Source organism: Athene noctua, chromosome 16, assembly GCF_965140245.1.
Source record: "Athene noctua chromosome 16, bAthNoc1.hap1.1, whole genome shotgun sequence".
NCBI lineage: Eukaryota > Metazoa > Chordata > Aves > Strigiformes > Strigidae > Athene > Athene noctua.
Genome location: NC_134052.1, coordinates 10582408 through 10608721, shown reverse-complemented (window position 1 = coordinate 10608721; position 26314 = coordinate 10582408). Strand labels below are relative to the sequence as shown.

The 26314-nt window shown below is 44.0% G+C and overlaps 3 protein-coding genes across 3 annotated transcripts; 1 reads left to right on the top strand and 2 right to left on the bottom strand.

The window, feature by feature from the left end:
• Window positions 1–983: 983 nt before the first annotated feature.
• Window positions 984–10455, bottom strand: CSTF1 (cleavage stimulation factor subunit 1). Its single transcript, XM_074920301.1, has 7 exons — window positions 9322–10455; window positions 8541–8711; window positions 7609–7804; window positions 5950–6227; window positions 4956–5153; window positions 4003–4393; window positions 984–2531 (listed from the first exon to the last, which is right to left on the bottom strand). The coding sequence occupies exons 1-7, from the start codon at window positions 9439–9441 to the stop codon at window positions 2272–2274; spliced, it is 1614 nt and encodes a 537-aa protein (XP_074776402.1). The 5' UTR covers window positions 9442–10455; the 3' UTR covers window positions 984–2271.
• Window positions 10456–11010: 555 nt separating this feature from the next.
• On the top strand, window positions 11011–17238 carry AURKA (aurora kinase A). The gene is made up of 8 exons (XM_074920165.1): window positions 11011–11064; window positions 12197–12479; window positions 13043–13130; window positions 13830–14021; window positions 14662–14800; window positions 15124–15272; window positions 15879–16053; window positions 16672–17238. The coding sequence occupies exons 1-8, from the start codon at window positions 11011–11013 to the stop codon at window positions 16855–16857; spliced, it is 1266 nt and encodes a 421-aa protein (XP_074776266.1). The 3' UTR covers window positions 16858–17238.
• Window positions 17239–17829: 591 nt separating this feature from the next.
• FAM210B (family with sequence similarity 210 member B) lies at window positions 17830–24873 on the bottom strand. The gene is made up of 3 exons (XM_074920078.1): window positions 24655–24873; window positions 21358–21530; window positions 17830–19941 (listed from the first exon to the last, which is right to left on the bottom strand). Exons 1-3 carry the CDS (start codon window positions 24814–24816, stop codon window positions 19725–19727), a joined length of 552 nt encoding a protein of 183 aa, XP_074776179.1. The 5' UTR covers window positions 24817–24873; the 3' UTR covers window positions 17830–19724.
• Between the last annotated feature and the right edge of the window lie 1441 nt (window positions 24874–26314).

Genomic DNA, 26314 nt, shown 5'->3' with positions numbered 1-26314 from the left:
TCAAGATGCAGCTCTGGCTCCTCCAAGCATGCCTGCTCCCTCTGAATGCTCCAGAGCTGCCTTGCCTCCTCTCCTTGTCCCCCATCAACCACCAGAATACCACTGGGATGGTGTAGTACCAGACTAAAGTATTTCACTCCAGGGTTGCATTATCTACCTAAATAGGATGAGTTGTTTCTTCCAGCCCTTATTTCTTAAACAGAAACCCCCCCAAACTTCCAGCCTCAAGCAAGATGATATAGTTTGAAAACAAAGAAAGGTGCTGCTGTCAAGATGTTTTTATGTTAAGAGAATAAAACTATTTCTACACTGCAAGTTAAAAGACCACAGAATTAAGGAAGCTTGAGGCAAAAGCTAGCATGCTGTGAACTTATCAACCACAGCAGTGGCTTAATACATAAACCACAGTATTTTAAAACTACAAGAGTCAAAACACCAGTAGCAAATGTGTTACTTATGGACAGCTTCTTTAACAGAGTTGAAAAAACTGGCATTAAAACAAATTACCATGCTATCAGTTTAGCAGGCTGGCTGTAATAGCAGAGCTCTGCTGTTGCTGAGCAAGTACAGCACACATTAATAACTGTGTGTCAGGACTTCCCTTTTCCCTCCCACCAAGCTCTGGTTCTCCTTGTCCCTCCACCAAAAAAGCCACGAAAACTGCTATCTCATGCCTCCTATTTTTCTAAAATTTTAGAAACTTGAAGGGAGGCAGAGGCAAAGCAAAGAGGATTGCTAAGCCTAAGAAATATTTTGCATAGCAGTAGTTTCTAAGAGAAAATTAAATTCTCCAAATTAAAAAAAAAAAAAAATCCCCCATTCTATACTGTAAATCTATAGCTGTATCTGATTCAGATATAACACAAATGAATTCATCAAGCTTTAACATTTCCCTGAAGACAGAGCCTTCCAATATTCTGTTAATTTCTCCTTTTGTTGCACAGAAAAGAAAAACTAATGCATTTCCTTCTTTATATATTAAATAACTTTTTAAAACGTAATCTTTATTTAAATACAGACAAATCCGGCACCTTCATGAGCCCTTGACAAGACATTTAATCAGTGGTAGGGAAAGTTAATCCGGCAGTGAGAACAATCTTACATTTAAAAATCCTCATGAAATCAAGTGCTGAATTGTTGACTACAGGAATTCTCCCAAATGTGAAGCCGAAGAGCAACTATCTGTAAGTAGTGAGTTTTCAAACTTACAGAAGGTTTAAGTAGTTTCTTAATGATCTGTACTTCTGTTGAATAGGATGAGGTCTGGGAAACTTGGACTGTTAGAGATAACAGGGAGGAGAAAGGGTGAGTCTGGATTTTTGAATAATTAAGAAAAGAATGTAATTCAAATTCTGTGTAACAGACATAGAATGAAAATTCCTTAATAAAATGAAGCAAAGTGACATTTCTGAGGTACATATATGGAAATTAATATGCACAAATTTCTTTCTTTGAGAGGATACTAAAGGTCTCCATGGCAAAATTATTCTCATTTTCACATGCTGCAGGACTGTCACATTTTACAGTTGCAATGATATTCCTTGAAAATACTATGAATTCACTTTGAGGTCCCACAAGATAAATTCAAAAGAAGACAAGATTTCAAGTCTGAGCTTTAATACCAGAACTAGAACACCGTATTTCTTGCATTCATCTAAATAGTTTAAAATCCTGTTTCAAATTCTTATGGCACAAGACTGGCTCAGAATTGAAGGTCCACTTGGCCAATTAAAAAAAAAAAAAAAAAAATCCACCAAAACCCCCCCAGACTAAAAGATACAAAACAGAGCTTTACAAAGAATAAATCAGAACTGAAGGCAGTTTAAGGCTTCATTAAAATATTTGCCAAGTTCTGCTGTTACTTGTGTAATCCATTCTTTAAACAGACTTCAGTGGGATTGCACAGATACAATGCAGAGCAAAACTGGCTCATACTGCCCAGTTTGAGCAAGATACAGTCACATTATCTTTCGCAGGATTTAGAAAGACAGGAGAACAAGTTTAATCCTTCCTGCAAGGATCATTTAATTCTCCCCCCACACACTCCTTGAGTACAATTAGAGATGTCTTACAAAAATTAATGCCGCACACACTAATAAAAAAATTAGCGTGGGGCAAAACTTAAGTCTCAATATTTTGATATTTATCTGCCATGTTTGACAGAATTAAAAACCAGACACATCACGGCTTTCATCTAGGCATCTGTTGGCAGTACAATCAATACAAGATGATATAACGAATCCAGATAATTGCTGTTTTATAGAGCTGTCCTTAGTCTGTCGTTGACCTTCTGTACCAAAATCTAGCCCTGTAGTCATCACTGCAGGTCATGAAGCCAGGATTGGTAGGAGAATGGACAATACAACGGACAATGCTGTTGTGCCCAAGAGAAAGAAGGTTTCTCCGTTCAGCAGTTCTTGAATCCCAGCAGCACAGACTGATGGTCCTTTCATCTGGAAGCAGCACATAATCTTCTGTGTGGTTGAAGACAGCTTGTGTCCTGTGTACTTGTCGTCCACTCAAACCAGCTCCTAAATATAGGCAGCAAAATATTAACCCAAATAGGATCAGTTTTAGGAAGTTTCCAAAGACCTATGAATAAACCTCCCATAAGTTTCTGCAGTCTACAAAGGAGCTGTATTTCCTCAGTCTACCACTTCCTCATAGGACAGGTGAGTAATCTTTTGTAGTTATATACATGAGATATTCTAAAATTTCTTAGAGGACAGAAAGATTAACTACTTCAACAGTGTCAATCAAGTCCAACCACTCACCTTTAAGAGCACTTTTGCCTTTTACTTTTTGTATGAGTCTTACAGCTATAACTAAGGGGAAGGACCACAGATAGTAGAACACACAGATTCTCATTATCAATGACAATTTGTTTTTAACGTACCTATCACGAGGCACATTATATGTCCCACCTTAGCCATACCTTCCCTCCATACCCTTCAAATAAAATGTGTTTCATACATAGACATTTACTTTGCAATGCACACCTGCACATTACCTGATACTTTGCAGAAGTTTATCAGGGAGGTGCTGCGCCCTGCTGGTTGAGAGCAAAATAAAGCTAGCATACAAAAAAGGAACCTGCACATCCCCAGAGCTAATACACGAAGTTTTCAACATCCTCTTCTCTTTCATACTATGACTCCCAATGCTTTGGCACATTACTGCTTGACCCAAAAGCTTCCCTTGTCACATGGCTGCTATCAAATGCAAAGCTTCTACATTCTTCACCACTTCTTAAGCCCCACTGAGATCAAAGCATGGTATTGTCTGCAAGCTCCAAACAGGACTACCTTGCACACAATTGCATCCTTGGAAAAAAACAACAAAAAACCCCCCAAAAAACCCAAACCAGCTGTAGCTATTTTTCAGACTACTGCCATATGCCAGTAGAAATATCTTTTGCACAAGAGTCTAATCGTTAAAACAACTGTCCCAAGGTAGGTTCAGTTCCCCCTGTCTGGGCAGGTACTCTGCAGGAACGCAGCTAACTCTAGCCAGAAACAGATCAGTTGTTAGCTTTGACACTTTCAGTTTAAACTGTGCCCCTCATCTAGCAATAAAAGTCACAAAATCAAAATGATCACTAGCAAGAAAAGCGACAAAGCTGTTTCAGTAACCTCTGTTTCTAAACACTAAACTAGAGCCTCTGCACAATGTCCTAGTCCTCAGGGCATTGTTCCTTTTTACTTTTGCCTAATTCAGTGATAATTTCCCTCCAAAGCAATGGAGTAATGATGTCAGTAAAGTCTCCAAAAATCTACTCTGACTGAATATGGTTACACTGACTGACATATAAGAATCACAGCTTTTCTTCTGGAATTAGTCTACATTGAATGTTTTCAATAATTTGGGGCAATTTACCCTCAAAGCAGCAGTCTCCCACTGCCTTTAAGAATTACTATTCTTTTGAAAATATTACCACCCCTGCTGTGGTTCAGTACCTGCAAAAGGTACTGAAAGGTACTTGAAAGGTCACCTGCCACATACCTGTGTATTTGACCAGTGTTCGACCAGTGGAGATCTCCCATAGTTTAGCTACAGAGTCTTTTCCACTTGACAAGATATACTTTGAATTTTTGGAAAAAATAGCAGAACAGACTTCAGCTCCATCATGTGCCTTCTCAAAAGTAGTGATACAGCGATTTGAAACACCATCCCACAGTTTGATGCATCCATCCTTACTTCCTGTCACATACATGTTTGCGCTTGCGTTGTAATTTACTGAACATATAGCATCAGTGTGTTGATCTTGAGGATTGCAAGACACAAAACACTGGAAAGTATTGATATCATACAGTCGTAAAGTAGGGTGCTGGGTACCAACAAGTATGAAATCTCCAGAGGGGTGAAAGGAAATTGAGCGCAACATCTCTGCTTCCTGTTTGATCAAAAATACATAATTGGTGTAAGAAAGAAAAACCAATCTGAAATGGAAGTGTCAATTCTGGTGGCATTAAAGTATGAGAAAACTAGTTACATCAGTTAGCACAATGTTCTGCTTTTGCAAAATAGAAAATGCTTTCTACAGGATTAAAATGACAGGCTACCTTTAAACGTATTGTAGTTTTTGTCCTAAAGCAGCCTGCAGTGCCCACTCATTTTCAGGGTACCACAGAAATGACAGGAGGCTTTGTCAGCCAGTCACACACCCCAAAGCCCACCACCACCTAAGCCCAAACTCTCCTCAAATACAAATATAATTGACTTCAAAGTTACCCATATTAGATTTGGTCTAGATGAACAAAAAGCAGACAGGCACCAGATTTAAAGAATGCAGGTATCCATTATGCACAAACTCTTAATATGTACCTTAATGTCTGCAAACTTTGTAGCTGCATACTCCTACATACCTAACCACGACTTATCACAACTCAGCTCATTGATACCTCAGTACTCATACATTAAAGCTTTGGTTGCTCTGAACTGGTATTGTATCTAACCTGTATATATTTGAAGGCTCTTTTGGCAGAAGGTTTTGAATAATCAAACAATTTAAGTGTGTAGTCCCTTGAACCAGATGCTAGGATCTGTTCTGTTGGATGAAAAGCTAAACATGTAACTTCATCCACGTGATCATAGAGAGTCCGAATAACAGGGTGATTTTCCATGTTTTGCTGTGCTGTCTCATTCATCATGACCTACAAAGAACATTCAACAAGTTAGAGTGTTAGAAACCAGAATGTGCTTTTGACTGGAAAAGTATGTTTTATGCTTGCCAGAGTGGCCAAACAACTAAGTTTCTGACATGACTAGGCACATAATCACTGTTATCTTAATTATTTGAAGGCCCACTATATATTGTTGTAAGTCCCCTGTATCTTTACAAAGGTCAGCTGACTTGCTCAAGGACAAACAAGTTTTAGTAGCAGAGAACTGGTGCAAGGAAACATATCACCCTCATAAACAGTCCAAACCAAAATACTGTACTGCTGTAAGGCTTAAAGGAAGTTGTACCAATTGCAACTTTTACTCATGCAGGATACTGCTGAGAATTTGGTGCGCACTCTGTGCAAAAAAAACCAAAACCAACAACCCACTTCTAAATTGCTACCTGATAACTGCAGAAAAAAATGAAGCAAATAAATGTGGATTCAGTGAAACAGTTCTTAAACACACAGCCACTGGAGGCTGTAGAAGCCAGAAGCTTGAGTTCAAAAATGAACTGTGTTCATACAATATAGCAATTATCAGCTACTACTTGAAGCAATTTCTGGCTCAATTCTCTAGACTGCTGCCAGAAGTTACACAGGTATACTTGCCCTATTTCTTCTTCCTTTTCTTCACGAGTACTTTATGAGCCGCTGTTGGAGTAGGAAATACTGCGAGACAGATACTTATCCAACCCACTGAGCCAGCCACAAGGCACAGACATGGCATGAAACTGACAGCACCTCAAGAATTCACAAAGTGGTTATGATTCAAGTCATATTTTACCTCAATAGGCATAGCACTTTTGGCCAACATTCTCTCTGTATCAAGAATTTTTATTGAGGCATCAGCAGATCCTGTAGCTATTAACTGTCCATCTCTGCTATATGTAGCTACACGACACGGTCCTTTATGAGATGTGACATAACAAGTCTCATATTCAGAAGCCTCAGGAGACATGGTCTGTACATCTGCATCAAATTCCAAGTCAATTCCTGTGCCTGGAGCTACTGTATCTGACCGTCCAATTGCATATTGAACAGCACTGTCATCATTCTCCATTCCTGAAAAGAGAGAAGTTGATGCACTTAAACCAGGTTAACCTTCTCCTTAGACAGGTAGACTGTGGCCAGATCTATGCTACAGGCTCTGGACCAGCTATGAGTCAGGTTTTAAGAGAGGCAGCCCCTGTTGAATAAAGCTAAGCTAGCAGAGCAGGTTTAGTTATACAGCAGTAATTCTGGTGAGAATGAGAGGTACTTTGGCTGCACTAGAGCAGAGCTGTGGAAATACAACCAGCAAATATTGCAGAATGTTAAGCACTGATAAATGCACTGACAATCAGTTACTGAAGCCATCGACAGGCCTCTAGTCAGCTTTTCACAGAGGGAGAAACAAGACCCAACACTATGACATGAGATTTAACTGTTTACGGATTCTTTCCCTTTCTGTTTTATTGTGCTGAAGAAAAAAACCCTACTTCACAACCAACTATCCCAGCGTTGCAAATTAAAAATTTTACTCCTCTTCACACCCACTCTGCAGATTTTGATTTATATATATTTTTTTTATTTCCAGGATTCATCTACAGAACAAAGACAGTTCAGCACTGGAAGCAGTAACAGGGCAGACACAATAATTTTTCAGCCCAATGGTGATCATCAACCGATCAAACACAATCAAGAAGTTTTTGGTGCTTTCATTCACAAATTACAAGTCTAGCATTCTTATTTCAGACAGACACAAGGCTTCACATATTTATACCCTTGGAACTCAACTAGTTCAGGCAGCAGAACCAGTTCAATTACAATATAGAGAAGACATGATGTTACAGCTAGACCTCTTCCAGTAACTTAGTCAGCTTGTTTCAACAGCAGCTCAGGTATTCTGACTACATCCTGTAGCACAGATGTACTTTCAGAAAAAAAGATAGAGAGAGAATATGCAATACCTTTGCTGAGACCCTACACTGTAAAGCTTATTTTCTTGACACTGATATATAAAGGCTAGCAAAGATTGCCAGTGGATGGGCTTGGATTGCTCCTTTTCCAATACTGTCAAAAAATAGAAAATATTTCCAAAGTTGACAGAAAACTGTGTGGGTCAATTTCCTATTACGTCTGTGGACTCAGTGATCTCATTTACTGTACCATATTTTTAGAAGGTTGCCAGTCACCCAGAACCCTGAGCAGGTATTCTTATGTGTTACTGAAATTCAAACAGATTTTGACAACACTCAGTGATCTGTTTTGCTTTTAATACATACTAAAGGATGAAACACAGAGCTAGAATGCCCTTCAAGAAAATATATAAAGTTATGCTATTACTAGACATAACCTTTGCATAAAGGATGTCTTTTCAGTAATGCTAACCTCTTAATTCACAAGGATTTAAGCCAGGGATTTAGAAACTGGATTTTTATGGTAGCTTTTTATTTCATCTTACCTAATTTAATTAGGTGCAGCAGTTGTTCGGATGGTGCACAGACTGATTGTGGTTTTATCTCATTTATCAAGCCATTAGCAATATTTATATATCCATCATATAGCAGCTGACTAATTATCAGTTTATAAAGTTGCTGACGGTCTTTCAAACTGACTTTTGTTCTATACATTGTGAGCAAGGAATGCCTTGGAGGGGCCTGAAATAAATAAATATATAAAAATCACATACAAGAGTTGCATGAAACAACCACAACCTTTAAATAAAGCACATCTAGCTGAATTTCAGTGCAGACACCAAATACTACCATATTTTAGTAAGAATCAAGTCACATAAAAATCAAAGACAAAAAAACCCCCACCAAACCAGAAGGAAAAACCTGTTGCACTTGTTTGCTGGAGAAATGAAAATCTCGTCGATAAACAGAACACAAACTGTATTAAGGAGCAATAGAGGAGACAGAAATAATGCGGCATTAGTTAGCAAAATGATTCTGTCAGTATCTCTGGCTCAGCCTCGCTAGCGCCGGCGGACCCGGGCACTAGGGAGGCGACTACGGTAGAACGTGCAGGGCAGTCGGGCGGCTGGGCAGCCTCACAGCCCCGACCCGCTCCCTCCCTCTCACCCCGGCTGAGCGCATCCTCCCCGCGCCTCCTCCCGGCCGGCAGACGCCGGTCACCCGCCCGTACACCCTCTCCCAGCCCCGGGCTGCGGGACCGATAACCGGGTCTGGGGACCAATAACCGGGCAGGGAGGGGGCGTGGGGGAAAGGGACTGAATGAGGGCGGGGAGTGCTTAGCCGGGCACAGAAAGCGGGCCTCCAGCGGCGGGGGGGGGGGGGCAGGCAGCTTCGGGCGGGCGCTGCGGAGGGCGAGATCCGGCCCCGGCAGCGGAGCCGAACGCGAGGGACAGCGCGGAGCGGCCCCGGTACCTACCGACCCTTCCTTCTGCCTCCCTCGCTCTCCCCCTAAAATGGCGACCGGAGCCCTGAGCGCATCGATTGGCGGCGGCGGCAGGGGAGGAGGCGGCGGCGGCGGCCGGGACCGAAGAATGCTCCTCCGCGAAGGCTGCTGCATCGAGCGCCCGCAAATCGATTGGAGGCGACTCTTGAAGGAGAGAATTGCAGCATCACATGACCGTGACACCTCGCGCGCGCGCCGGCAGGTCCCGCTGTGTCACGTGACGGGTGACGCGCCGAGGGAGCCCCCGAGCGGCGGGGAGGGGCGGGGGGGCAGCGCCGGGCCGGGCCGGGCCGGGGCCGGCGGAGCGGGCAGGCACGGCCGCCGCTGCGGCGTCCGGGGGTCCCTCTCCCCCTTCCCCTGTCCGGAGAAACCGAGGCCGAGGCTGGCAGAGCCGCGCTCGGGGCGGGCTGCGGGCGGCAGGCCCCACTGGCCGGGCAGCCCGGGGAGCGGCGAGGGGCCGGCCCCTGAGAGGAGGGTGGCCGATGGCGGGAGACGGGGTACTTTAGTGTCCCGGCTGCAAAGCGCCGACACGCCGCTTCCGCTGAGACACCGGGATCCCCAGTCACGGGGACGTGAACGGGCTGTGAAATAACAAGTTGCTGGCACGGCCGCTCGGCGCCGCAGGCCTGCCCGACGACTGCGGCCACTCGGGCAGCACTGTCGCAAGCACCCACACTGCCAAACTGCACGGTCTCCCAGCTGGCTGAGAGCCTGTCCCAAGAGCACACCACCCCCCTCCCGAAGTCCTACTCACGTCAGCCTCAAGAAACGGCAGTCGAAGTGGACGTGGGTCAAGGAGGGGGGATGCCATGCTACCCATGCCCCGTGGCAGCTGACGTCTATCACATGCTGCAGCGACACGACGACCTGACATCTTCTTTTTACCTATCCTGTACCACTTGTAAACACCAACACACACACCAGGGTCGCCTTCGCACTTGTTTTCAGCACCGCAGAGACAGTTAAAAGTTGCCTTCAATCACAGTTCTCCAAAGGCCCGAAGTACTGAACCTAGTTTTGCCTGCCGCTTGTCACTCAGCGGCCAAGGTCCCCCTCACAGGCGTGAGCAGGACCACGCGGGCAGCTGGCAACCGAGACGGAACAGCAGCCTCACGCTCCTTCTACGCTGCTACTCGCAAACTGCGCTCACTGACTGTCCGCTGCCAGCGTCGTCCCGCTGCCGCTCAGCGTCTCTTCGGGAACCTGTGCGCTTTTGGAAGCTGCCACGGGCTGCGGGCCACCGCCGGCGTGACGCGAGGGGTCCGCGGGCTGGCGAAGGTACCTCAGGGCAGGCGTCCCCCGGCGCGCTGCGCTGTGCCGAGGCGGGCGTCCCCTTCGCACTTGTCCTCAAGAGCCGACGGCACGTGGAGCGCTGCCCTGGGCCACACGTCCACGTCCAGGCGAACGCGAGGCAGAGGCCTGCTTCACCCCTCCGCCCGTCCTCCCGCTCCTCGGGGCTGCGAGCTGCCACCCGGGGCACCTACCTCGCCGGCCGGACACAATGGCCCCCGGACCCACTCGCGCTCGGCTCCACGCGAGGTGGCAGCACCGCCTCTCCCTCGGCCCGGGTCGGCGGGTGCGTGTGTGGAGGAGAGGGAAGCGGCTGGTGCCTCGCAGGATGCGGGACTAACCTGGCGCCCTTCCCCCCGCCGGCGGCGGCACGCTCCCAGGCCTCGGTGGCTGCGCGGCAGGGATGGGAGTTGTAGCGTTGCCACAGGTGGGTGGTCTGGGCGTACGCGGTTTGCGTAACGGAGGACCCGGCCAGGCAGAGACTTTGCGGAGAAAAGTGTGTAAGCGGGGCGCCGATCCACGCACTTGGAGTACGGAAGGAGGCAGCGGCGGAGGGACGGTACGTAAAATACGCATGTAGCGCAAACACCGCCCTCGGGGCGGGCGGGTTGGACCTACTCGGGATACGCAGCAGGCCGCCGTTGCGCATGCGCCCCAGAGGCTGGCGGCGACAAGGCTCGGCCTCGCAACGAGCGGAGCGTGCGGAGAGCCAATCGGCGGGCGGGACGGGTGAAAAGGAGCCAATCAGCGGGCGCGGGCGGCGGGAGAGGGGCCAATGGCGAGAGGCGGTAGTTTAAAGGGTATTTAAGGGAGGGCGGTTTGAATTCAAACAGCCGCGGCGGCCGGAGGGAGCGGAGCGGCGGTGAGCGGGCGGCTGGGCGCCGCGGTGCGGGGGAGCGCGCCCGCCCGCCAGAGGTGCTGGCGGAGATGGGGCTGGGCCCGGCCGGGGGGAGGCTGGCGGTTGCGGGGTGAGGCGGTGAGCCGCGGCGGGGCGGCAGGCCAGGCCGTTCCGTGCCCTGCCTCGGGGCCTTCCGGGGTGGGCGGCGGGGGGCGTCTTAGAGATCCAGGCCGTAGTGTTTTCTGTGGAACTGACCCCTGTTTGCTACGTATCGTCTGTAGATTAAGTTATATGTAGCTGTTCTCTTCGGACACTATGGATAAGAACATGAAAGAGAACCATTCTGGATATCCCAGTCGTGCTACAAAGGTAAATGACTCCCTAGGTTAGTGGGTGCATTTCTCCTGATCACACAAGAGCTACAGCTTTTAAACTGTCTGTGGTAACTATTAACTGTACTAAAGAGCAAAAAGGGAAAAAACTGTCTTGAAAGAATGTTTTCCACGTGCAGGAAATAACTGCCAACTTGGTCTTTCAGGAGCTTTCTCTTAGAGAGAACAGTGCCTGGGCCTGGCTTTTTTTTGTTGTTAGTATTAGTATGTCATACCTGAATTGGGAAATCCTCCTCATATTTTAAGTATAATAGAAGAGCCTTTAAAAAGAGAACATATGTCTGTAGTCAACTTATTCCAGATATGGCTTCCAAACGCAAGTAGTGTGTTAATGTCACTATTGAAATGCTTGTGCAGTGGTATTCAAGATCACCCTGTTTACATATTTTTTTCTATATGGAAACGTAGGCATTTTCTCACTATTTTCACTTAAAACCAAGTAAGTCCTGGTAAGGTTTCAGAATAGCATAAGCAAAGCTTCTTTTTAATCAAGCTGTCAATACATTATTTTTAGTGAACTGAACCAGATGACTAAATAATACCTAGGGGAAGGCAGAAAGTACAGATTCTTGCATAGGTATCATTAGAGGGTCAAAAACTTGAGAAATTAATCTTTAGTGTTTGAATTTAACTGTAGTGAAGTAGCCTAGAACAACACAGAATTTCTTAAATATAAGCCTAAACTACCTTTCTTTATTGAAAGAAAAAGATTAAAAGCAGGTAACTGAACCTTTCTAAATAACTTTGCTTTGTTCTGCTGAACTCCGCTTGCAGTGCAAGGTATATTAAGATGAACAGCATTAAAGGAAGCAATGACTCAAAGCTGTGTATGTTTTTAGAATAAGGATCTGCTGTCCTAGTACCTTTGCTCTTCAGATGTGTATGGAAAAGTTGTTCTGCTAGCTATACATAAATATGCTGCTGAAGAAAACTGGTAACTTTTTGTCAGTGTAGAAACTTACAAATGTTTCATGAATAAAAACATAAGATGAGACTACCCTAACATCTCTTGTTAATGTGCTTTGTGTTTTTTCCTGCTCTACTGAATGGGGCCAGAAAGGTTATAGTATGCTATTCTACAAGTAATATATAATACTTTCTTTTTAAAGGTTGCTAATCCCATTGGGGATGGCCCAAAACGTGTCCCTGTGTCTCAGCATTCTACCCAGAGCCGGTTACTGAACAGTGGAGTTCAAGCACAACGTGTTCTGTGTTCTTCAAACTCTGCCCAGAGAGTTCCTGTGCAATCACAAAAACCTGTACTGTCAAACCAAAAACTGTCTAATAACCAGACAACGCAGCAGCCCCGGCCGAAACTTTTGGTCCAAGCGACTGCTAGGCCTCAAGTTCCAAGCAAGAACAATGAAAAATCTCAACAGGCTCCAGTACCTGGTAATTCTGAAGATGTTGTACATGTATTTATGTACTTGTGATGCTTCTGTTCTGTGGAGCAGAGTGCAGTGCATAAAACCTAAACCTGATGTTGGTGGTGTGGGACAGCCCTGTGGGGAAGTACTTGGTTGGGCCCTGAAAGAGAATAGCAGCACATGCTTCAGCTTTGATGTTACTGCACTACCCTTGTTGTCAGAATTACCCATTTAGAGCCCATACAGGTGTTCAAAAATTTCCAGATGCTCACTAGTCAGCTGTGAGTTAATGTAATTGGCAGTCATACATCACAGTTTTTCCAGTATTCATGTTAATCTCATACACAAGAATACAGTATTGGGGGGGGGTGGAGCTTAATAGTTGTTTTGACTTTCAGGAGCTTTTAAAATTACATTTTGATAGCTGCTTTGCCAATAGTAAGTTATGCTAGGTTGTTTAAAATGTCGTTGAATGTATTCTGAGAACTGTTTCAGACACTGCACAGAGGTTAGATTTGCTTCTATGTGACTTTTTGCATTGTGTTCATGGGTCTGGTTCTTAAAGTTGATCTACTTCTCTATACATAGCAAAAAATTCTGAAGCAGAAAGCACCTCTAAACAGAAAAATGAAGAGACTGCTAAAAAGAAAAATGAAGAGACTAAAGAGACTAAAAAGTAAGTTTTATGCCTAAATTGTTCTAGCTGATTCTGTTGGATTGGGCTTGGTTTTTAACTATTAGGACTTCATGCTGTGACTAAGTTGCAGGTAAGCTGAAGGCTACTTCAGTCCCTTGGTTTTGGAGACCAGTGGCCCTATGCTTTAGAGACAACGTATGAAACTAGGAAAGCTTACTTTGACCTGATAATTCTCAGGAACAAGGACTTCCTGTAATCTAAAGAACATTTTTGGCTGAATGAGTAATAGCTCTTCCCATGAGAGAACAGTGATAGTCACTGCTCAAATAGCAAGATGAACGCTTGAAAACAAAGCCTCCCTCACACATGCAAGAGACTGGAGTTTAAGGATGAAGTTAGATTTATAGTGTAGCTACCTTAAACTGTTTTGACACACACTAGTAAAATATGTCTGTGTTGAGTGCATTGAAATGAGCCTGGCATACATAGTCTTGATTTTGTAGTAGTGTGGTTGATATCAGTGTGTATGCATACATTTTTAGGAAGGAAGAACACAGCTTTCAGAACTTTCTTTTGAAAATCCTCAATACCTGTTTTATCCTCTTGGTGTTCTCTTGAAGACTAAAAATTAGTTCAGATCACTAAGTACCTATTGAACAGGAAATTATAGATTGTAAACCTAGGAGTCAAAGCCCATACAAGTATCTAGCTTTTGTAACTTTCTTTTTCCTCTTGCAGAAGGCAATGGTCTCTTGATGATTTTGAAATTGGTCGCCCTCTGGGGAAAGGAAAATTTGGAAATGTCTACCTGGCACGTGAAAAGCAGAGTAAATTTATTCTTGCACTGAAAGTGCTCTTTAAAACACAACTTGAGGAAGCTGGTGTGGAACATCAACTACGAAGAGAAGTTGAAATACAGTCTCACCTTAGGTAAAGTTTAATGACCAGTTACACTCTTTGCTTGTGTTCAAATAAACAGAGTGACCTTGTTTATGATAACATACCCTGTTGAAGAGGAGTTTCTTTTTAAACACAACACCTTGAAATTGCTAGTTAGGATTCTTGCCTTTCTGCACCAAGATTTACCTTTTTCTACATTGCAATGAAGTAACATCTGTAACAAATATTCCTATTACTAAAAAAACCCCTTGTCTGCTGCTTGGATTTATGTGGGTAACTGCAATTTCTCAAGTCTGGGCTTGTTTCTGGTATTATGCTTCCTTGAAAATAAGCCCAAATTGCTGAAGAAACTGGTTTTCACAGAGCATTTCAAGTGTTTAACTTAAATTTCAAGACTCATAGGAATTGGCACCTTTGGTAATTACTCTTCCAGCTGCTGTAGAAAAGTATCTTCAAGAAGATAGGAATTGGCCAAAGTCTTGACTAGTTGCTGCTTTGATAAACATCTGTCTGCTATGAAGTGCTCTTAATGGAGATGTGAGAGCTGAAGGAATGCTTACAAGATGTTGAAGTTCCTATGCTTGCCTTGAAAGGGGGGAGGCAGTAACAGGGAGTTACAAGTTTCATGGACAAATACCTTATTCAGAAGAATATTTAAATTCTTTTGCAGGCACCCCAACATTCTCAGATTATATGGCTACTTCCATGATGTTACAAGAGTCTACCTTATTCTAGAGTATGCACCTCGTGGAGAAGTCTACAAAGAACTTCAGAAGCTCACCAAGTTTGATGAGCAAAGAACTGCTACTGTAGGTTGTTCTACCTCCTTATACCTTACTTGCTCTTTATATCTGGAACATGAGCAGCATACAGCTAGCTCTTCAGATAAAAGTTCTGTATTCTGTTGTGTGAAAACAAGATTCCTTAGATGCTACTATGTTCAGCATTGCTTAATATTGCAAGTGCTTGGTCACTTCAGACAGAGCCTGGATTGACAGACTTCAGTGGATTGAGGAATAATTGCTCTAACTTAAAACTACTAATTATGCCTAGAAAAGCCTATACTGTAGCCAGATAAGATGAAGCAACAATGTCTTTATACTTAAAAGATTTGTTTTCTTTCTAAATACAGTACATCACAGAACTAGCAGATGCCCTATCATACTGTCATTCAAAGAGTGTGATTCACCGAGACATCAAGCCAGAAAACTTGTTGCTTGGCTCAAATGGAGAATTAAAAATTGCTGACTTTGGATGGTCTGTGCATGCTCCATCTTCTAGGTGAGAATGCAAGATGTATCTTACGTAGTGAAAATGTTGCCTTCCTTGCCACAGTTACAGTTATGGAGGTAAATATGAACTTCCTAAAATACTGGGAAAAAATCCTTTAAGAACTGGGCCACTGCAGCAAGGGTCTATAATAGTCAGCTGGTGTTGCAGAGAGGGGGTGTTGTTATCCTGTTTTTCCCAACTTGTATAGTTCAAAACTTGCTGAACCTGAAACAAGTGAAGAAGGTTGGTGCACTGTTGTAGGGTTATAGTGGTCCCTGAGATGAGACCAGCACTTGTGTTCAGACATCACACTAACAATATACTTAAGATGTTTCCTCAATTAGTCTTTTGTCAGGTATGACTGAGACTATATTTGATCTAGCAAGTGGGATGAAGAAAGGAAGGATAAGACTGAATGCAGTCAGTGAGATGCTTTAAAGCACAAATAGATTTACTGTTGGCACTTCTTTACCAGGTATGCTGGTGGTGCTGACTCTGTCCAGGGTAGACTCCACCAAGGTACAGATGATTGCCACCATTAGCTGCTGTCTGGCTCTTGAAATGGATCTTGTAATTGCCATAATCAGTAAATGATTAACTTGGTCTTTTCTTCAGGAGAACAACTCTCTGTGGGACACTTGACTATCTGCCTCCTGAAATGATTGAGGGAAGAACACATGATGAAAAAGTGGATATTTGGAGCCTGGGAGTTCTGTGCTATGAATTCCTTGTAGGGAAACCACCTTTTGAAGCAGCAACATACCAGGAAACCTACAGAGCTATTTCCAGGGTATGTGCCAACACTTATTTGGACTAGCTGAATTGTGCTGCCTTTCAGTTTTGTTGTGTTACTGAAGCTTCACAAATGGTCATTTTTGAAGAAGGGCATGTATTAGAACTAGAACTGTGGCAAGACATAATGATTGTATAAAACTAGATCCCTAAAACTGTCTTCAGTCATTCAGTAGCGTGACTATGAGACCTCAGGATACCTTGCCTTACTACTTTGGGTCCACCCTGTTTCTGCCTGCATCTGAACTTCTACCTCTTTCATAAAGCAACTAATCTCCACATCTTTCCTTTTCTCATTTATAAAATGTTAAATATTCAAGGTGTTACTAAAAACATGTAAGCTTAACATTTCCTGTTGCCTATCTTGGGTTCCAGCAAACTAATCTTGTTTGAAGTACATTGAAAAATACACTAGCTTAACTTCTAACAGCAGTGTGAACTTTGTTCAGGATTGTGATGAAATGCCTTAATATCAGTAGGCATAAGTTGCATAGCCCACAGGGCTGACCTGGCTTTCCTGTCTAGATCTACCTTGGAGGGTGGAGCCCTTTTTATCTTTCTAGTTCAGTTATTGCCAAAGAACTTTTGCATCATTAGTGCTTTTCTTTTTCCTTAGGTGGAATTCAGGTTTCCTCCATTTGTAACAGAAGGTGCGAAGGATTTAATTTCAAAGCTTCTGAAGCATAACCCATTCCATCGACTGCCCCTGAAGGATGTCCTCCTTCATCCCTGGATTACAGCAAACTCTACAAAGATGCCCAACAGCAGGAAGAGTGATGTTGCTGCCCCATCCAGAACATAGTCTTAGCAGGGTTAACCTCGGGGGATCAACAGGAGGAGTCTCATACTGTGACTACTGTAATGCTTACAATAGAAAAGGCAGTTCTTGGAATCTAATGGCAATTAGAATGCACATCTTTGGGTTGGCTGTCATCTTAAACTCTAATTGCAATGTAAAATTATTGGCCTTTTTAGCTGGAAGTTGTGGAATGCTTCATATACTTGAAATCCAGTTACATGTGGGCCAGGTTTGACCGAAGTATTAAGCTGTTCAAGGCTCTTATGTGGTCTGTCCAGGTAATGGTTTGTTCCAACAAGAGGAAGCTGTTCTAGCATATTAAGCAGTGCAATATCCTGGAGATACCCGCCTCTGAACTGACTGGGCTGCTAAGGGTATCATAACTGTGGTGTAATCAAACTGAGTGAGGTGAATTTCTCTAAGTGTCCTAAAAATGATGTGTGCATTTTTGTCTCAATTTTGTCTTAAATGTGAGCATCTACTTTTCAAATAAAAATTTGTTATATACTGCTATGATGATGTTCCTTATGGCATTATCACTTTCCCAGGCTGTCTCTAACTGCTTATGTCTACCATTGCTACAGCTTGACTCCATGTCTATGATCACAAAAAAATGTACTTCCCATGTAGCTCAAAGGAAGCTGGTATAAATTCTTGCTCAAAATGCTGGTACCACAACACAGGTGTGGTCACTTACTATTCTACAACTGCAGCACAGGTTTACAAGGTAAGTACCATCTCTTTTGCCACCTACCTTATGGGTTTTCTGCAACCACTGAAACTGAAGCCTGCTGCTTCCTTTTTTAATGCAGTTATTCAAAGACAACATGGTTTGAAAGCACTTCTAAGAAAGGTTGTGGAAGTATTGTTATCAAATGGGATGTGTAATGAACTAATCCTACAAGTATGTTATTCCCTAAAATGTAGCAACAAAACACAAGCCAACTCTTCTCCAATAAGACACTTCAAACAAGCTCCAAGAAAGCAATTTATTGTATTTTCATTATAAGACTTTAAGACTCTTTACTACTTTACAAACCCTTTAAAAAAATTCATCACTTTACAAACTGAGGATTCTAGAATTCAAAATATATTCTCAAATTAATTTAAAATATACTTTGCAAAAAAAACCTTCATTGAGGCAAGTTGCCAGTAGTTTACACAACTATTTAATAGGTTATCTGAATTCTGAACATAGTTTAAATGAATCTTTCTTTACAGCAAGAAACTCTCTAGGTTAGTGCTGGTGAATTTTAATAGCTTTTAGGTGCATTTGCTTTAAACGATTCTTGCTTTACAGAAAAATTTTTGAAAAAGCTTGAATGTTCCATTGCTGTCAACTTTAAGATAAAACATTATCAGAAATAACTGATTAAATGAAGAAAACAAGGATGCCTTGTGACTATTCTGGAATACTTTTTATCTGTGGTACAAAGAGAGAGGGTATGTAGGGCTGAGTTGAACTTCATAGGTTGCTCATAACAAAACTACTTGTTCTCTCCCACATCTTAAACCCCATGATTCTTTCCTCTTAATTCACTAAATTTATCAAAACAATCCATGATCACCAGGGTAATTTCCTCCAATTTAATTTAATCAGACTCCTGGATCAACAGATCTGTGTCAGAGCCACCCTGGGGTAAGACAGTGTAAAGAGCAGGCTGGAAGGAGAAACAGGGCCAAAAGACTGACAGATCTGGCTGCAGCTATCTTACAGAAGTAGAGTCCTAAAACCCAAGTTCACCACAGAATGTTACACTGACTCCCCAGTTTTGGGATCCAGGCTTTATGTTAATTGAAAAGCAGTATGTGAATATATGCATGTGCATCTACATTCTAACAGGAACAGTGTCCAAATAAAGAAATGAGAAGCACCTCTAATTGCTATCTTCAGCAGTCTGCCAGACAAAGCACAGGAATTGCCCTTGAGAAGCTATGAATTGTGGTGTCTGGACTTCAGGTGCAGATTTGATTTTCATCCACAGGAACAGAAAACTGCTAGCATTAGTTTTCAGATGAAAAAAGTTTCCAGTACAAAGCCAGATTTCAATACATTAAAAATGCACAGATACCTTGCCTCTGACTTTATGATCTTTGGAATATGTTCACATAGGAGGTAATTCTGGTTACACTGATTTCAGTAGACTCAGGATTCCTTCTAAGTCTATAGGTATAAAAAAAAGGACTTTAAGGCCAGTTCCTAATCTATAAATCATATTTTCAAACAAAATCTTGAAACATGGAAGCACCACAAAGGAGCTGTAGTTTCAGAACAGTGCATCACCTATTCTGGCTAAAACAATTATCACTGTGCAATAATTAAGCATGGGGTACTCCCACTTAAGTTAGTTCAGCATGTGTATTGTACTGGAAGACTGGGGTCATAATATATGCCTTCTATAACAAAAACCCCACCCACCTACCCCTTAGATTCCAATATATACACTTACCAAAAGAACTATTCACATAATAGGATATTGTTTATTCCACAGACTATTAGGAAGAGAATCTTACTCTGTTTCTCAGCTACACAGTAATAAACTAATGCTGCCACTATTTTGACAAGAAAAAAATTCAAGCCCCAAAAGAAAGATTATGAAGACCCAGAACTGTGTGTTCTAAAGAGCGTTTATATTCCCACTTGCAGTGGAAACCAGATACCATTTAAACAGGTCTTTCTAAAGAGGTGGTAAAAGGGAAAGAAGATAAGGACAGCACTTTTCACAGTGTAACAATTACCTGAAAGAGCAAGAAATACAAGAGGAGGTCAGCATTAACATGAATCCAAATAAGTCTTTTAAATAAATGTATCAATCTGAAAATCTATATGGATATAGAACATTTAAGAAACAGTAAAAACCAGTAAGGAATCATGGATTTGAGGCAGGAGGTTTGAAGAAACCAATCTTCCGGCAGTATCGGACAATAAATGGCACAGATACTATAGTAATGCTGATTCGTACTGGAGCAAACAATTTGTGAACAGCATATGCCAGCACAAATGTGCTTGTACCAGCAGCCATTTTAGATTGCAACGATGATTCACTGAAACCAAGTTTGAAGAGAACTGCAGTCATATCGACACCACTGGGGAAAAAAGAAAACAAACATTTCTCTAGTTTACTTTAAGGTTGCACACTAAAAAAATATAAAGTGCTTTTTTTTTTTTTTTCCAGGGAATTTAACATGGCACACTTCCAACTCTGGAATTTATGTTCAAATTGGATGTCGTTAAATAATAAGAACAATTACTTATTTCAGCAGTAACAGCTTAAGTTACTTCTGTAGCAACAACACATGCAGTATTTTCAGATGTGCATTTTTTCTTAAATTGGTAAGTTCCCTGTGAAGTTAAATATGTTCTTAAGTTTTACAACTGCACAGCTGCAGCGTGTGCATGGAGAATACTCAGCCCCATGCTCAACCTTCAGAGATTAAATAATCTATATCTCTACTTTTGAATTTTTAAAAGGTTAGAATTTTGTTAACTATGTTGGAACCTCATCTTCACAAAATCTGCGATACAGCATATTCTGCGTCCTGATAAAATTTATCATCTAAATATAGACCAACCCAAACGAAATAACTAAACCTATTGTTAGGGTTCTAACAGGAGTACAAAGCTGTTAAAACAAGTATCTAAAATCTAGCAAGTGAAGGAAGTATTATGGATCTCAAACAAGCTTTATCTACTAAAACCATTAATATTTTAGCTCTCTACAGACATAGCAGCTTTCATCAAAGTTCCTATGTTTGCAGTCCTTTTCCAAAAGAAGTTGTTACTGTAACTTTTCCCCCCTCACTTGCCAGTACAGTATCTGGTAACTGGGAGTTAAATCATACCCAAAGGAAAAAGTTTTCACTGTCATTCTGTGCCACAACATAGTAAACAAGAGAAATCAGGCATTCACATATTCCCACTGAAGTCAAGACTAAGTGGCAGGGAATGTTTTGAGAAACAATATGTTTCCCTCATGCTCAACAGACATACTTAGAACTGATGCATTTCCACCAGAAGCCAGATACAGAATTTCCCGCCCAACTCCTATATGGTTAGATTCTAGAGTTTTATTTTTCAGTCTAATCCCGTTTCAGTGGCTGTTGCCTTTTGCAGTTCAACAGCCATAAAAATAAGTTTATCTCTAGGCTCCAGCACTTCTGTATGGCTCTATCTCTACAGACCATACTACTGTTTGAGAACAAAAGATACCTCTGCAGAACAAAAATAAATTCTCTTATAGGGTTAGTTACGCTGGTGCAGACTCTACTCTGCTGTTTTCACCTGCCTACCATGGATTGTGAACCTATGCAAAAAAGTCTATTTTCTCTCATGCCTGATGGGAGATTAGACCTATTTATGGATCTACCTATACTCAAAATTCAGAAGATTACTGTGTCTAGATAAAACAGGCATAGTCTCCTTCCAGAAATAAGCACAGTGGCAAGATATTTTTCTTGGATAAAACACTACCTAGAGGCTACACACAACCGTACAAACCTCACCTTGACACAGCCAGGTAGAAGATTCCTAGAGATACTAATGAAATTCCAACATGGAATGAAACCCCTATAGCACCATATTCTTTAAAAACTTGTTTCAGCTGCTGGGATTTGTGGAGTTTCTTGTTTTCATCACTGGAATCTGTGGCTGCCTTTTCAGGGGATCCACCTGCATCCTAAAAAGAAAACAATTAGACGTATTTATTAGGATTAAGCACAATAGCATAGACCAGTCAGTGGAACCGATCTGAAATAATGAAGGAAATGGCTTGCATACAGTGCTGTTCAGAATGCTTTGGGAAGAGAGTAACCACTTGCTCTTTCACATCAGGAGAGCAGATGCCTGTGGTAGAGCCCATGTAAGCTCCCTTTTCCCATCTATTCGTATCAAAGGGCTGCATCAATCTTGGTGCAAGTTCTTACACAATGCAAGTTTCATAATTAAAAGGAGTTGTTACAGTCCCAGTCTTCCCTTTGATCCAAATGTGTGCTAAGGCACACCCACACAGCTGCTTGAGAGACGAGACTGACATTCCAAAGAGGTCTTTGCTCACATTCACTGCTCAGCTTTACACAGTGAAGTCTTGCCACACAGCTTTCTGTTCAGGGGCTAAGCAGCTGATGGCACTGGAAGCCAACACGATACTACACTGATGCTGGCTTACAAACAGCTTACTGATAGAAGAGATCCAACATTTAAGTTCCTATAAATCACGCTCTGTATATCAGCTGAAAAAAGGAAGAACTGGGCAACTGCTACTGATGACAGCAACAATCAATACTGTTGCCGTGGTGTAGACAATAGCTACACAGACACACCAGTGGCGGTGTAAATAGCCTAACTTCACTGACAATTTTCATCACAGCGAAACTTATTGACAGCTTTTTATCTGGGTGAATTTAAAGTGCAGAATTTCATACTAAAATATACCCCGATGCAATCTGATAGTGTAAGGAAGGGCATATATGCTGCTAGTAATAAGACAGCCTTTGGATACCTCCTCATACTTGCCATAGAAGAAACACTAACTGGAGAAAGAAAATGTCTCCACAAAGACCTCATGGTTTCTCTCTAGCTAGCATGCAGGTGTCAGGAAAGATTAGAAGAGTCCTTTGTTATTCAGCAGCAGTTGGGACAATATGACAGCCAGACTAAAGGCCACTGCTGCCCACAGGACAGGTACAGCTACTGAGTGCCTGGCACCACTTTGTCCTGCTGTAGATTGGTTTCAAGGCATGCAAATTAGAAGAAAAATACTTTTGATTAATCCTCGGACGTGGTGAGATTGTAAGTTAGGATACAAGACAGGCTCCTCTTACAACATTCATAGTAGGATGCACTCATTTTAATCAGTGATTTTAACTATACCAACCACTCCCCCCACCCCCAAAAAACTATGCCCCTGTTTTTCTCTAATTTTGGTAGTTTTTTGTATATCATTTTACAAGGAAATCACATTTATCCATAAATAAGCACTTAGGGAATTGTGTAGCTCAATTTACTCTGATTCTTGTATTTTTGAAATTTTCAAACATAATGGATGTTAGGGTCTTTTTTTGCTCATGAGCCAAAGCAATATTTGAATAGAATCTGAAACCTGACCTAGAGAGAAAAATGCCCAGTAGAAGAAATTTTGTATTGCTTAAAAACCAAGTAGTTTTAATATTAGAAAGTAAATAAGGAAAAAAATGGTCATATATATATATATTTTTAAGCAGGCTCATTAAGCAGAATGGATTCATAACTAGGTAATTACTTTCCACCACCAGAAGTCATTAGATTCCATTCATGGCTGTACTACATGGCTGCTACTTCACCATGTTTCAGAACTCATTCTCTTTAGTTTTATTATAGGAAAAGGGGGGTCAGGGTAGAGGGGGGAAGAATGCTGTTTTATCTTTGTCTGTAAATTTGAAATACCGAGGTATTGAATGAAACTGAACAAAATAGTCTCATAATACCTTCTGCCAAAAGCTATCCTAAAATTCAATCCACATCACATGCTTGGTCAAGAATACTCATTTATTCAGCAGTGTGATTTTCTTAAAAGCCAAGCATGGTTTGAATAGTTTTTTTAATAGTTTACAGTGAATTTTTCATCCAAACAAAGATGATCATTATCTACTTAAGGAGCCAAACATGAAGATTTTCTTCAGACAGCTGTCATGAAAACAGGAGCTGACTATCTACAGAGATACATAAGCCTCAGAGGAACTCTGGGTCTTACAGCCACACTTGCAAGATGGATTATAAGGACTGAAAAATAGCTTGTTCCCATTGTCCAAGTACATTTCAATTCGCACATGCTCTCAGGCTTACAGGCCAGGAAATTTCTGAATGATATTGATGCAAGATGTTAAAAAAGTACCACTTCAACAGATGTTATTTGGCATACCCAGCATGGTCATGTCTTGAATAACGCACAATTGTGTGAAACAAGCTACCCATTTTCTGTATAATTCTGCTACAGTATTTCTGCTAAAAAGCCAATTTTATTCACATCGTTTGGGCAAACATTCAGCTTCTGGATGAACTAAGGCATGAAAACAAATCTGAAACATCATGTTATGTTTTGTAATGAGGCTACAGAAATTAACCTGAAAATTAAGCTGTATAAATCAAACTGTAAATGAAGCTTTGTATGGAAAGCTCACATTCAAAATCTTGGCACAAACAGGTGTTAAGCCTGTCTGCTACAGAAACCCAGCATAAACATGATTTAACCGTTTAATGCAGTGTAAAAAACAGTTATGTGTGGGGCCTTCATTTGCCAATTCAAATTTAAAAACAGAACAATGCACGAATGAATTGAATAGATGAATTTTTTTTTGTCTCATCTCCAAAAAAATGAACTGAACGGTGGAAGCACAGCGCAGGACGCTACCAGCCCGGTGCACGGCTCATTGGTTTTTTGTCTCTCGGGTAACGCAAGGCGCAGGGGCACGGGCCGCCTCTGCAGGGCCCGGGGTGGACCCGCGGCACCTCGAGAAAACCCTTTCGGGCACCGCCACCAGGAACGCGGGCTCCTCTGGGTCTGCCTGAATTGCTGAAAACTTTTTGTCATTCTTCACGACTCCCCTGAAGTGCTCAAACCCTGCAGTCCCCAGGGCAAACACACACACAGCTCGCCCCCCCCGGGGCGCTGCAGATGAACCCCTAATCCTACAGACACCCCCAAACGCTGGAAAACACTTCCTGGCCGGGCCAAGTTGTGCTGCGCTCCGCTCCGCGCCGAGACATTCCCCTCCAGAGGCGGGCCCTGAGGCCGCGCTGCCCCCCTCCCGCAGCGCCGCACGTACCTTGGCGGAGCTGCCGGCGGCGGATCGCAGCGTTCCCAGCGGCGGCGGCGGGCTGAGGCCAGCCCAGGCGAGGCGGGGAGCGCAGCCCAAGGCGCGGGGGACGGGGGCGAGCGGGCCCAGCAGCGGCGGCCGCAGCGGGCCCAGACGCACCAGGCGGAACATAACGGCGGCGCAGCGCCGGCCGAACGGGGCGGGCGGCCAGGCCCGGCGAGCCCAGCGCCCGCCTCCTCCGTAAAGGGGCGGCGGCCCCGGGGCACCCGCCGCCGGGCGGGAGGGAGGGCGGGGCTGGCGGGAGGGAGGGCGGGGCTGGCGGGAGGGAGGGCGGGGCCGCCGCGCGCCTTCAGGCTGAGGGGAAGAGGCGCTGGGGGCGCTGCGAGGCGCGGGGGGATCGGGGCACGGGCTGTGGTCCGTCCATCGCACCTTGCCTGCTGCTCTGCTCCCCACGGGGAGGGCTCCTCACACCCTTCCCCCGCTCCAGCGAGGGTCCCTCCCGCAGCAGCCCGTGCGCCGTGGGCCCCTCCAGCCTGAGTCCTTCCCCCGGGCTGCAGCTCTTCACGAACTGCCCCAGCGCGGGTCCCTCCCAGGGGCCGCAGCCCTCAGGCACAGGCTGCTCCAGCGTGGGTCCCCTCCGGGGTTACAAGTGCTGCCAGAAACCTGCCCCACCGTGCGCTCCTCTCTCCACGGGGCCACAGGTCCTGCCGGGAGCCTGCTCCAGCGTGGGCTTCCCACGGGGTCACAGCCTCCTGCTCCAGCGTGGGGCCCCCAGGGGCTGCAGGTGGGTCTCTGCTCCCCCGTGGAGCCCCCCGGGTGCAGGGCACAGCTGCCTCACCACGGGCTGCACCACGGGCTGCACCACGGGCTGCACCACGGGCTGCACCACGGGCTGCACCACGGGCTGCACCACGGGCTGCACCACGGGCTGCACCACGGGCTGCACCACGGGCTGCACCACGGGCTGCACCACGGGCTGCACCACGGGCTGCACCACGGGCTGCACCACGGGCTGCACCACGGGCTGCACCACGGGCTGCACCACGGGCTGCACCACGGGCTGCACCACGGGCTGCACCACGGGCTGCACCACGGGCTGCACCACGGGCTGCACCACGGGCTGCACCACGGGCTGCACCACGGGCTGCCGGGGAATCTCTGCTCTGGAGCCTGGAGCACCTCCTCATCCTCCTGCACTGACCTGGGGGTCTGCAGAGCTGTTTCGCATATTCTCTCTCCTCTCTCTGGCTGAAATCTCCGTGGCACAGGTTTTATTCATTGGCTCCATCAGACAAAGGGGAGGCTTCTAGCAGCTTCTCACAGAAGCCCCCCCTGTAGCCCCTGGCTAACAAAACCTTGCCAGGCAAACCCAATACAGGTGTGCTCCCAAAGTCTGCATGTACGTTAAAGTGGAGAGGTGGTTGAAGTGTCATGGCGGGTTCAGTTCTGGTGCATGGGCTTGCAGGGCAGGCGGTTTATGTAACTACTGACTTTATCTTGAAGAGCTCCAGTAATTTGCCAAGACTTCATGGTGCAGGGCAGAGTGCAAATGCAGAGCTTTTCCAGTCCCAAAGGGTTCACAGCATCTCTGAGACAAGAAGCCTTCCAACAAACACTGAGAAGGTCTTGCATAGTCTCGTTTCTATGTTAAACCACAACAGAAAAAGTA

What these genes read in the sequence shown, in the direction of transcription:
- AURKA (XM_074920165.1), top strand. Translation starts at nt 11,011, where the DNA reads ATGGATAAGAACATGAAAGAGAACCATTCTGGATATCCCAGTCGTGCT. An exon ending in ATCCCAGTCGTGCTACAAAG is followed by an intron (nt 11,065 to 12,196) that starts GTAAATGACTCC and finishes TTCTTTTTAAAG; the next exon opens with GTTGCTAATCCCATTGGGGA. An exon ending in GAAATACAGTCTCACCTTAG is followed by an intron (nt 14,022 to 14,661) that starts GTAAAGTTTAAT and finishes ATTCTTTTGCAG; the next exon opens with GCACCCCAACATTCTCAGAT.
- CSTF1 (XM_074920301.1), bottom strand. Translation starts at nt 9,441, where the DNA reads ATGTCAGGTCGTCGTGTCGCTGCAGCATGTGATAGACGTCAGCTGCCA. An exon ending in AAAGTGCTATGCCTATTGAG is followed by an intron (nt 5,154 to 5,949) that starts GTAAAATATGAC and finishes TGTTCTTTGTAG; the next exon opens with GTCATGATGAATGAGACAGC. An exon ending in GAGCCTTCAAATATATACAG is followed by an intron (nt 4,394 to 4,955) that starts GTTAGATACAAT and finishes TTGATCAAACAG; the next exon opens with GAAGCAGAGATGTTGCGCTC.
- FAM210B (XM_074920078.1), bottom strand. Translation starts at nt 24,816, where the DNA reads ATGTTCCGCCTGGTGCGTCTGGGCCCGCTGCGGCCGCCGCTGCTGGGC. An exon ending in CCGCCGGCAGCTCCGCCAAG is followed by an intron (nt 21,531 to 24,654) that starts GTACGTGCGGCG and finishes TTTTCTTTTTAG; the next exon opens with GATGCAGGTGGATCCCCTGA. An exon ending in TTCTACCTGGCTGTGTCAAG is followed by an intron (nt 19,942 to 21,357) that starts GTGAGGTTTGTA and finishes TTTTTTCCCCAG; the next exon opens with TGGTGTCGATATGACTGCAG.